General features: G+C 36.0%; 1 protein-coding gene across 1 annotated transcript; it reads right to left on the reverse strand.

Moving 5' to 3' along the window:
- Window positions 1–10,593: 10,593 nt before the first annotated feature.
- LOC114721819 (transducin beta-like protein 3) lies at window positions 10,594–12,103 on the reverse strand. Its single transcript, XM_028907686.1, has 3 exons — window positions 12,080–12,103; window positions 11,791–11,961; window positions 10,594–11,114 (listed from the first exon to the last, which is right to left on the reverse strand). The coding sequence occupies exons 1-3, from the start codon at window positions 12,101–12,103 to the stop codon at window positions 10,893–10,895; spliced, it is 417 nt and encodes a 138-aa protein (XP_028763519.1). The 3' UTR covers window positions 10,594–10,892.
- Between the last annotated feature and the right edge of the window lie 936 nt (window positions 12,104–13,039).

Raw genomic sequence — 13,039 nt, forward strand, 5'->3', positions numbered from 1 at the left:
CTTAATATAAGATTTCATTTAACTTTTATTTTAGTTCTAAATATAAGACCCTAATCTACTTTGCTTCTCATATTTGTGCATTTTTTTTCAAAGTAGTCTTTTTAATTAATAATAGTAGTTCTAGCCAATACATTTGATTAGTAAGGATATTTTAGGAAAGACAATATCTATTTATTACAAATAACTAACTTAACTTATTTCTTTAATCTCCTCAAATTAGTCAACTAGCTCTTATATTTAGGACCGGAGGCAGTATGAGAGACAAGACCCATGATTTTAAATTTTAAGATTTTGAATTAAAATTAACTATTTTCAAACCATTGTTCTCTCTCAAGTGTTCAAGTGATAATGACTAAACTTGACATTTATTATAGTACGTTTAATCAAATATGTAATTGCCACTAGGTCTCATAAATTGCTTGTAATTACTTTTGTTTTTGCATCAATAGCAAGAAATTATAATAAAACACGAACACATATATAAATAATATTGTCTTACAAATTGGTAAAATCAGGTAATGTACAGCCAAAGCCTTTTTGCGCACTCAGCCTTATCATTTCCATTTTCCTACACAAAGGTTCTCACGAAGTAGGGAAAGCGACTGGGGAAATACATCCAACTAATATTTCTGTTTTGCTTTGTTTTGTTTTTTTTTTCTCTTTCTTCATGCACATGTTACATGTTTGTAAAATATTTAGTTATTTTTGCATAATATTATTTTTCATTAGTAAAAATTATAATAGATAGATATCAAGCGCTAATGATATTTTAATATCTATCATAAGAGAATTTGGATTATATTAGATATCATAGCTATTTGATATTTTCCTTCATGTAATGCATAGCCTGAGACAATACTCGCTCAAGTCTTTTTTACAAGTTGCAGTTTTTGAAATAAGTTTGGTTCTTTTTTAAATTTTAATATATATTTTTTCCATTTTAATTCTCATTTGATTATATGTCTCTCATATTTTTCCTTTATTTCCCCCACTCAATTTCTGTCTCACCCCCTCTTTGTAAAAATGAAGACATAATTAGTATATTTGTGGGTAGCTCGTAAAAATCATTGGGAAGAGAGTAATTATTTTAAAAGTGAGAAGAATATAATTAAAGCTATAGCAGGTTAATGATAATATCAAGGAGAAATATGTGGTGGTGCTGTAAAGTATGTAAGTTGGGAGCCATAATTTTAGAGAGAAGAATAGAATGGGATGGAGGAGAGAGAAAGAGAGAAAGAAGAAGGAAGAAAAGGGTGGGACATTGATGTTATCTCAAAAAGGCAAGGCACCAATCACTGCGTAATCTTGTGTGCCCCCCATAACTTTGCATTCCCATCCAAAATATCACCAATTAGCAAACACCAATTATATGTTTTGTGTTAATCAATTTACATTACTTCGTTTAAGATTTAAAAAAAAAGTGATTATAGTAAGGTTAAAGATGAAAAATTGTTCGATGTATGAGGAAGTTATTGAAAGAGTGCAAGCTAGTAAACATGTACAGGATATGTATTGGGGGAAAAAAACTTATTTTGACAAGTTTATCTGAATAGCGTACAAAAAAGCTCAAAATATTTTTTTTTATTAAACCTTTATCATTAATGTAATGTTGGAACAACAACTCCACTACTAAATTTAATTAAAATAACCTGTAGCATGGCATCCATGTCCATTATTGTACCAAGAGTGACCATGGGGTTATCTCATCATAACCTTCCATAATTAAAATAGTGTATCATGCTTGTGTGTGTGTGTGTGAAACATTTGCCAAGTGACTGGACTGCTTTGTTTTTATCCTTTTTTGGGGGAAAATGAAATACTCCTCCGATCTTTAATATAACACCTATTTAACTAATTTGATTAGACTAAGAAGGTTAGGTAAATTAGTTAATTATAAGAAATATGATATGTTTTTTTTAAACACCATAATCATCTTTCTTAATTAATATCCTTAATTCCTTACTTATTTGATTATAATTGAAGCAGTATCCATATGGGTAATTTAGAAAAAAAAATTAATAGATATGAAAAATAGGTTTTATATTTATGATCAAAATTAACTTAATAATTAAGTCATATATTAATAACCGGAGGAGTAAAATGCAACTTGAAAATTACTTTGTGCTGTGAAGTTCAAAAAAAAATTTATCTTACAAGCAAAGGTACAAGTTACATTTTTCTTGTTTAAAATTTTGAAATATTTATCTGAAATTTGAAGGAAGTATTGACGTGAGAATAGTTTATTACTATATAAGAAGAGGAATTGAATGAGAAAGAAGTGAGGAGGGCATGTGTGAGAAACCCAATGGGGTTGCTCAGCAATCTCAATTGAACGTGCCTTCCAATCAAAGGTACATGATGCTCTAACAAGACATAGATAGGCAATGCATGTATGCCACGTGGCTTCCTGTGCACCGAGTGATGGTGGGCAGAAAGTCAAACAAACAAAGGGTGAGATATGTGCATGAAGGAGTGGGGACCAATGAAATGATTACAGGGACAAAGTGTGCGTGTGGAAGCCATGTGCGGGTGGGAGACTGCGGAGGAAGAATATTGTGGGAAGAAGTGGTGAAGATGATGAGAGTAAGAGGAAGAGAGAGAGAGAGAGAGAGAGAGAGAGAGAGAGAGATTCTGAGAGACAACCAATGAAGAAAGGCTCTCTTGTTGTTCAGGTTTTATGGAAGAGAAGTATGTTGAAACAATGATTTGGCCACCACCCCTTCCTATGCATTCTCAATTATTATGTGTACATTTTCATATCCGTTCGTATTTTTTAATATTTTGTACTGCACACAACGTGGGGCATACATAGGCATGTGTCTATATCTACATCTATAGATGCGGGTGGGCACCATACACTTGTAAAGAATCCAGAAAATGGTTGGACAGAGACTCGTGAATTTTATGAATTTTCTCTTAGTGCCTTAGTGTATATTTGGTTTTCTGCTGATTTTGATGGAAGAAGCAACTTTTGAGTTGCAAAACACAGGTTTGATTGTGTTCAAGGAACAACCAAATACATCCAAAAGGTGACGTCCAAGTCTTCTTAAATGGGAAGAAAAATGTGACAAGATGTTTAACTTGACGAGACTAAAAAGTAAAGTTGTTAGTGTATTCTAATACACCTTAAAAAAGAGCAGGAGATGAGAGCAGTGAGAGAATTTTTGCTCATCACAATGTTCAGGTTTTTTTATAGTTCAATTTGCTGCAGATTGCATTTTCATACTAAAATTTAAAGTATTATTCTCTTTTCGTCCTTAATATGAGGGCCAAATCACTAATTTATCAAAATTAGTAAAATTAATTTAGATAGTTACTTGTAAAAATTGTGTATTATTGATGATTTTCTAAAATATTCTTTTTAATTATTTATATTGAATTTGACACAAACCCGAATAGTTTGGAAAAAAATAATATAAGTTTAGGAGACATATATAGCAAACTGAGATACTCCTCCGGTCCTAATTATAAGACCCAATTGACTTATTTGAGGAGATTAAGGAAGTAAGTTAAGTTGGTTATTTATAATAAATAAGTGTTGTTATTCCTAAAATATCCTTGTTAATTAAGTATATTGGCTAAAACTATCATTATTAGAAGGATTATCTTGGAAAAAAATGCATAAATATAAGAGAGAAAATGGATTGGGTCTTATAATTAGGACCAAATAAAAAGTCAAATTGGGTCTTATAATAAGGACCGGAAGAGTATTATATTTATGATTAAAATAAACTCATAATTAACTAGCTTATCTATTTAAAAGCAGAGTGAGTACTTTGGTTTTCGAGAAAAAAAAAATAATAGAAGCGTGATGACTGTTGGAGTCATTTTCTGAATTGATGTGTGAATTAAGGGGGAGTGGCCCCTGGCGGCAGACATGGATAATCAAAGACGGGTGCATGCATGGATTGTGGATGGATGCTGTAGGAGAGGGGCTGATTAACTTCTGATAATGACGGCATTAGGATCAAATAACTGCTCCGTTGTAATATAATGTGGTGGATGCTTGTGCTTCATGATACAACCAACCTCATCATTTCAAATGCCACAACACCACAAAAGCTTTGTTCCATTCCAACTCATAACCCCTTCTCTTTTGTCTATTACCATACTTTTCCCACCTTTCATTTCTTCATAATCCTATTTCTCCTCACCTCGCTTTTCTGCTTCCCAGCTGCTAAAAGTTCAAATACGAGCATTATCGAGTAATTACTTTTAGCCATTAGAAATAATCATAATTCTTTGTATCTTTAAACATACAGAGTCTCATGTGCAGCATGAAATTTGAGAAATTCATATTCATATTCATATTTTATAAGATGCATGCCTTGCTATTAGAGTTTTTATATGCTAAATTCACAGCTTTTTTCTCATCAAAATTACACGTTTCTTACTAGGAAAAGAAACGATCCAAAGTATAACAAAACACATTTTGTTTTCCCAAAAGTATTCCAAAGACAGTGATTGAGAGGCCATTTCCTTGGCCTTTCTTTGTTAGATAGGCTTCTCAATCTTATGCTTTTGGAATTTTGGGTTTGTTTGATTTGATAAAATCCATCTCCGATTGTCAGCAATATCAACCGATGAGAAACGGGGCCAAAACAACAATAATGGGATAACGCATGTCATTTTCTCATAAGTCAAGCCTTATTTCGGCCGAAAAGAAAAAGTCAGCCTTAGTTTTGAAAATTATCATCGTATTGGGCTGCATTGCTGGGTCCATAAAATGTGGGTTGGGTCAAGTTCAGATGATGGAGATATAATCTTAAATGTTGCTGTCGCGAGAGTCTTGCGAGTGAAAAAAGCAATGTTTTAAAAGTCGGACCGGAAGTCGAACCGGAAAGATCAACGGGTTATGGTTCAATCGGTCGGACCGTTCGGTCAGACCGGTGACGCAATAATTAATTTAAAAAAATATTATATACATATAATTAGTATATATAAAAAATATCAAATTATTAAATAATTTAGAAATGCATTTAAATAATCTAAAATTATAATAAAATCATTGAAAATGGACTAAAACCTTATATATATATTTAATTTTATGTATGTTTAAAATATTTAATGTATTACAAATTATCAATTCATTCAAATCAAAATATTTTTTTAAAAGATAGATCAAATATCGAAACAAAAAGACTAGCGACTCACGATTTTAACACCACAATATATGAAATTTTCAATGAAATAATACTATATGGTTATAACTAGTCTAAAAATATATTAGGATATTTAAGGGGATCAATTTTTTATTTTTCTTCTATTTTTTAAAAAAATTTTAGTATTTTTCAGTCAGGCTAAAAAACCGTCCGGTTTTCTGAAAACCGTTCCGGTTCCCGGTCCAACTCCGGTTTCCGGCTTAATAACGGCTCAACTCCGGTCCAATCCGGCTCAACTATGTGAACGGTTTTTTGGTCTAAACCGAGCCGTTAACGAGTCCGGGTGACGGTTCAACCGGTCCGACCGTCCGGTCCGGTCCGGTTCTTTAATCATTGGTTAAAACCATTCAAGCCTGGTGCCTTCAAAGGACCCATACTGAAAAGAGCGTCTTTATTTCCAGTTCCCCAACTGTCCGACCCATCATTCTCAGTGTATCTTGCGACCTACTCAGGTAGGTTATGCTGCATTTACACTCTTCTCGGTTTTGGGCTTCTTCCTGGAATAAGTGTGAGAAGAACATCGTGGCCGTATTCTTAATGATTTCCACATCATATTTCCACTCCCCACTATAGTTTCTGATTGCTCCGATATGGTTATGCTTTCTTCGTCTATTGGCTCATGAGTGGAAATATCTCGTGTTTTTGTTACCATTTATCATCCATTCTGTTTAAGCTTTTTGGGCCCAGATTAGTGATTCTTGGATTAAGATTTCTTCTAGCTTGTTCCACAACTGTTTCTAGAGTTCCTCTAGTTTCTCGTTTAACCCATAAGTGGCCTTAGTTTTTGTGATACCTTCCAGGCGTTTCATGAGTTTCCTTTTCCTCGGCGTTGTGTGTCTGAAGGTTTCCTTGTTCCAGATTTTGCACTCCTCAGCAAAGTGATTAATAGTATCTGTCCAAGAGGTTGCTGGGTTCCATTTATTCTTCACTAGGGTCTCAAACTGGTTGTTAAGGACCCATGCAGCCATGAAGCAAAACGGTCTCTCGATATGTCTCTTCTGTCGGGCCTCGTCAAATTACACCAGCAATGGGCGACGGTCTGATTTATAGAAAGGTAGGTGAGTGACTAGAGCATTCGGGAACAGCTCCATCCAATCGAACGACCTGAGCATTCTGTCAATTCAGCTTTCAACCCTTGTCCTTCGCCACGTGAATTGTGGCCCTACATACCCAATGTCATTAAGTCCTGAGTTGAGAATGAACCTGCAGAACTCTTTATCGGGCTCTTAGGTTAACGCACTTGATCTTCGTTCATCCCTAGATGTGATCACGTTAAAATCACCCCCAACGTACCACGGGTTCTAGGTGTTTCTCCCTACTTCACTCAAAGTTGACTAGAGTTCGCGCTTGTGCACCACATTCAGACTAGTATAAATGAGAGTCATCTCCCAAAATTTTAACTCATCGTCTTGAAGCTTCAAGTGGATAAATTGTTTATTAGTTAGCACTATTTCAACCATTCAAAATTTGTTTGACTATGAACACCAAATTCCTCCTCTGTAACCTTCAACATCAACCAGTTCCATATTACAGAAGTCAAGAGTTGAAGTGACTTTGTGAGCCTTCTCTCCTGCATTACGTCTTTCAAAAATGGCTACAAGGTCCAGGTTGTGTTTCATCCTAAGCTCACAGATGAGGTTAGGGAAAGAGCAGACCCCGATCCCGCGAGTGTTCCATAGTAAGCAGTTCATGGGGAACACTCACTTTCTGCGAGAGGGGGGACCCTCATCGCATCCATATGAGTATCTTCCTCATTTTTCTCATGCCCATCTTGGCCTATCATTATGTCCTCTTGGGTCCGTATAGTCACTCCTCTATAATCATGTGTCTCTTTACCCGACCCACTGCTCCAGTCTATCATCCCCTCCAGCTCATTTCCTCCCTTCATTGGGTCATGATTGGTGGCCTGTTCAAAATTGGACTGCCCAATCATTAGTGCAGCAAAGGAGCTTGTGGACCATATTTGTTGTGATCCACTAGTTGACTCCTGGCCTGTATTTTCTTTTCTCTGGCCCGCATTTTCACCCCAGTTAGGTTTTCTTTTCCCTGTGTTTTCTTTTTTGGCAGGGCGTTGCGTTGTGTTCCAACTACGATCTATTCTTTCTCATCATTATTGACCTCTACTCCGAATCTTCGCTTCTCCACCTCCTTATTCCCCTCTTTATTTGTTATCTTTACCATGGTCCTTTCCTTGATATTCGTTGCATGTGTTTGATTCTCCCATTGATTGTATCCTTGGTTCCTCCCCTTCTTAGCCCCTCCTTATCTGAATTAAATCCTTTGATTCCCCCTGATTCTCTCTTTGGCTAAAATCTCGTTTCACAATCATGTGAGGTCCGAAAAAAACCTCCCTGACTTTCCTCTGGCATTACCCCTGATTGTTTTACCTCTTTTGGATCTATCTCAGCGTCGGCCTCCATCAGCCTACATCACGTCGAGGTACTGATTCGAGATCCGCACAAGATTTACTTCAGACTTGGATGGGATTAGAAACCCTTGACTTTTTCAGTTCCTATCCCTGGCTTTTGCCGACCTAAGAGCTTGCTTCCTCCATCAGCATCTCATCTCACAAAGTCAGCTCCCCCTCACGGTCAATTTGGGATTACGTCTTCCTCCATCAGCGACCATGGACCTGCCGCCATAGGTGAGAGGTAAAGGTGCCTCCTTTATCTCTACTTCTACATCTGTCCCAGATGTAAGTACCGAACACACCCGACTAAGAAATAGCCATACCCCATACTTCTCCCTCCTCCGTTGACCACAGGGTATCAAACCGCCATCCCCAGGTACATCCCTAATTCTTCATAAATTGATGTCTGTTCTAATATGTGGTTATGATAGTTTTCTTTTTTAATAATTTACGAGTGATTCACATAAAATTGATGCAAGATCTCATGAAAATCACTTCATACAACACAGTAATTTTAAAGTCTCATCCCCAGAAGTGAAGAACGGGAATAGAAAGGAAGAAATAAGAGCAATGAAGAAGACGAGGATAGAAAAAATTGAAAAACTAAGAGGGGAAAAAAGAAAAAAGGAAAAAAAAGAACCAGTCAGATATTCTCTATTACGAGATCTATATCAAGTTACCTCATCATCAACTTGAGTAATTTTTTGATTTTTTCTCAGTTGAACGCCAGAGTCCCTCTACGAATTTCTCCTTTCCACTCTGAAACTAGATCCAAATCCATGGTACAGTTCAGCGTCTCAAATCAAAGTGTTTTAATTCAACCGAGAGAGAGAGAGAGAGAGAGAGGGGAGATTGTATCATAACCGTTCATCATATATGAAAGGTCATGATTTCATTTCATTTCATTTTTTTTAAAGTGACCGCACCTCCTATCCTAGATCAGCCCTTATTCATAAGGAACTCATCAAGCCCAGACTAATGCGTATTCGAGCCTTGTAGGGACCCTTTCATGTGGCTAGCTCTACCACCTGCGATGGTGCGTGCCCAAGTCTTGAACTTGAGATCTTGATTAAGCCAGAACAACTTAGGTGGTAAAAGAGTCATAGGTAATTGTCCCACACTTTCCAACAAGGTCATTTCCAATTTTTTACTCACACCCTTGATTTCATTTCTTTTTATTAAAAGAATCATAGGTCATTGTCTCACTTTCCAACAAGATCATTTCCAATTTTTTAGTCACACCCATACTCGTTTCTACCTCTCACGTACCAACTCCCATTTATTTTTTTACCAGCCAAGCCATTTTAAATTTAAAGATCATAAATTTTTGTGCTTAGGGGTATTATAATTTAGTTACTTTTATTATTTTAGTGATGAATACTTATGCAAATCTCTTTTATAATTATGCTTTTATATTCTATATTTAAAGCTTTAAATTTTACTTTTATTATTTTAGAGGAATATTTAATTAATAATATGTGCTTGTTAATATTCCTAGATAACTCAATTCATCAACTGGTGGCATATTGCAATTTTTTTATTTAAATAAGATTTTTTAGAATTAAATATGAATATTTTGTATATTCTAATTAAATTATATTATTTTAATCCGGTTTGATTATGAGTTGATTCCATTTTGAAAACCATTAATACCTTAATTATAATTTGCATGAATGCCAACTAGAAGAAGTTTTGAAAATTTAAAAGAAAGAATCACATTCCTACTCCTCCTCTCCTCAGTCAGTCTCCATGACATCAAAAGCAGCCTCATCCTCTATCCTATTAGGAGGATCTTCTCTGTAGATCTCTATCCTATCAGCCTTGTAATACTTTATGACGTCACCTATCCATACTATCATTGAATCCCATCGACTCACAAGGCAAATTGTTATTTCTCCCCCAATAAATGGGTCTTTCATGACCGCCTGATGCATTGCTTGTCGGGCAACCTCCACTGCATCGTCAACTTTCATGTCTCTTCTATACCTATAAGACAAGGACTTTATGTATCATTATATAAGAGCTAAAATTTAAACAAATTTTATTTATAAAATATCAATTAACCTTGTAGCCAATATTGATAAAGCAAAGATGTTCCCACTCCCAGATGTTACATATTCTTTTGTGAATACATTTATGCTCGTCTCTGCATTGGTAATCCCATATAGACCTGGAGTCTGAAAAAATATACTCGTTAGAGAACTTAATTAGCTAGAAAAGAGAACTAATTATAAAAAAATCATTCACTGAAAAATAACTAATAAGTTACCCCATCCTCACTCTATCCCGCAAGTATTGTTTGATTGGCTGATGGTATGCCTGGATCAGTGGTTTGGCATAGTATGTCAGAGAATCTTTCTAAAGCTTGCGTGAGTGAAGATATACTCCCTTGATGTAACTCCTTCTGAAAACAATTAAAAGCCTGTTGGCAGTGCTTCATGTGTCCGGCTGATGTACCTAGGAAATTAGGCTTGAGCCTCCATAGCTTGTAGCTAGTGTCAGCAACTGCATAATAGTTGTTAACAGTTAAAAAAAATAGTATAAATAATGAAATTAAATTTTGTAATCCTCAAATTTACCTTTAGTTTTTCCTTCATCATTTTTCCAATTAATTCTTGAATCAACAGCTACGATAATATAATCAAGGAGCGCAAGGGCTAAAGTGGTGGTGCCTGTGTGCTTCTCCACACAACCACCCCGGCCTCCCTGCTATATGAGATTGTGCCTGTAGCAGCAATATCCTTTAGATCAGTAATGTATTCTACTCTAAATTGACAATCAATGCAATTCTACAGCTAGGTTGATAGACAAATGCAGTTGTACTATTTTCTTAAACACAAAATACAGCTCTACTTAATTGCAGTCAGTCCGCAAATTTCTAGATAGCAAATGCAAAATTCAGTACCTGTTCAAGATTGGTAGCAAGAGTAAGGAATTTCTCATCATCCCCCAAAAATTTCATATCCCCAATCTCCTCATACCCTACGAGTCTTTTGGTTAGGTTTAATTGCAAATTTCCACTGCTGCATTCCAGAGAGTAAAAAAGAAACTGCTGATCCGCAGTCACACAAAGTAATCCTTGATCTGAGGTAAGCAAAGTAGCAGTAGTGAAACCCCTTTGTGAGCCATCCTCATCATTACTGACTGAAACATCTGAAGTTTTTTGCTCAAACAAGCAACTTGCACTGTCAACCAAAAAAAAAAAAAGATACCATGAAACAGCCAGCCATTCCATCTTGTTTTAAATGCATTTTTTAGATGTAATCATTTGAAGGCTCTGCATTAAACACCATTATACTTAAAGCACTGACAAAGTTATATTACCTGTCAGAACTCCAAATTCGCACAATTCCACGTTCACCGACTGTAATGAATTGGATTGCTAGTGAGCCATTTTGTTGCTTTGTACTCTGTTGACGGTATAAATCCAAAGATGATGCAAAAGAGCTCCCATGACCGATTGCACATACAGCTTCAACCGCCTCATTTGTGACAACAGTCTTCTTGTTGCTATAATCATGAAGGTCCCACAATGTTACAACCTGAGAACATTCTGCTGATCAGTTAGGGCAGCAATATATTGCAAGTTGATAGTGAAAGAAAGGATTGAAGAAACAACTAATATATATATATATAGAGAGAGAGAGTACCAGAACAGAAACCAAAAGGAAAAGAACTTGATATAAAACACTTGTAAGTTAACACAAAACAGATGAATGATCAAAGCTAAGTAACAGAAATCTTGTCCCGTAAAGTTGGCAGGACCACCAGTACTAATGGGGTAAATTCTAGAAACGGTAGAAGCACTTATCACAGGACACAGACTGGGGCAAATCAATCATATATTTGGAGAAAAAGAGCAGAAAGAGTGTGTGTGTGCGCACGCACGCGCGTTTTGTTTTTGTTTTTGTGTTTTTTTTTGGGTGTTTAAGAAATAGCTTCCCTAGGATCAATAAAAGGGAAAACATACTAGGCAACATAAGCATACAAAGGATTTGAATAATTTCTGATCAACTCCTACGTTGACAACTTAGAAATCATGAAGTTGATTCCTATTACCTTTGTAAGAGTTCAAAACCTTGATATATGTGAGTGTACGACTTCGATGGTGCGTTTGACTATTATGATCAATATTGTTATGCTTGAATAATTAAGATATCGAATGATGGTACAATAGCCCATATTTATTTGTTACAGGTTGGGCCACGAGGGGCCTACCTTGTCTCTTCCAGCACTAAGCAACGTCCATCCATCTTCAGATATTGCCAAAGAAGTCACAGTGGAGCTATGGTTGTTTAGTGTTTCTATGCATTTCTTCCTCTTGGCCATGGAAATATCCCAAACCCATACAGTTGCATGATCACCGCCATCATCACTCCCAGAAAAAAGCTGTGGAGATCAAGCTCATCATTAATATGATCAATTTAAGGCGGAGGACGCCATATTGGCAGGGAAAAGGTTTGATTTAAACACTTGGAAGGGAATCGACTCTATGAATTTGCATTACTTGATTGTCATTAGTAACTACCATCTTCTATCGCTGTAGAAATCATGAGTTGTAATGGTGAAAGTTATAACTGTAGATTATAGAATAATATGGAAAATAATCCTCTTGTATTTCATTACTCAGAATATGCACATATATATACAAGTGGGAGGAGCCTTTGCATTAATGGCTCATTATGATAATATCATATCATATAAAATTCTAATCATAATTACATAATATTTACATAATATCATATCATATCTCTACACTCCCCCTCAAGTTGGAGCATAGATGTTAATCATGCCCAACTTGTCACACAAATAGTCAACACGAGTCCCATTTAGAGCCTTAGTCAAAAGTTCGCCAAATTGATCACTAGAGCGCACATATCCAGTAGAGATGAAGTTCTCTTTAAGCTTGTCTCTGATAAAGTGACAATCAATCTCAATATGTTTGGTACGTTCATGGAACACAAAATTAGAGGCTATATGTAGGGCAGCCTTATTGTCACACCACAACTTTGTTGGCAAAGTAGTTTTGAGGTCAACCTCCTTCAGTAACTGATATATCCAGATTATCTCACATACAGACTGTGCCATAGCTCTGTATTCTGCCTCTGCGCTCGATCGGGACACCACATTTTTTTTCTTGCTTTTCCAGGATACTAGATTCTCGCCCACAAAGACATAGTATCCTGTAGTAGACCGTCTCGTGGCCTTTGATCCACCATGATCCACATCATAGAAGAACTCAATGTCTGTATGACCATGATTTTTGTATAATATCCCACGACCTGGACATCCCTTCAAATAATGTAACACGTGCTCCAAGGCTTCCTACTGTCTAACAGTCGGGGATGCCATGAACTGGCTTAGTACATTGACTGAATAAGTAATATCTGGACGAGTTACAGTGAGATAGTTTAACTTACCAATCATTCTCCTGTACCTTTCAGGATTCTCAAATGGTTTGCTCTTT

Source organism: Neltuma alba, unplaced genomic scaffold (assembly GCF_004799145.2).
Source record: "Neltuma alba isolate B1F8T4 unplaced genomic scaffold, ASM479914v2 tig00012070_pilon, whole genome shotgun sequence".
Taxonomy (NCBI): Eukaryota; Viridiplantae; Streptophyta; class Magnoliopsida; order Fabales; family Fabaceae; genus Neltuma; species Neltuma alba.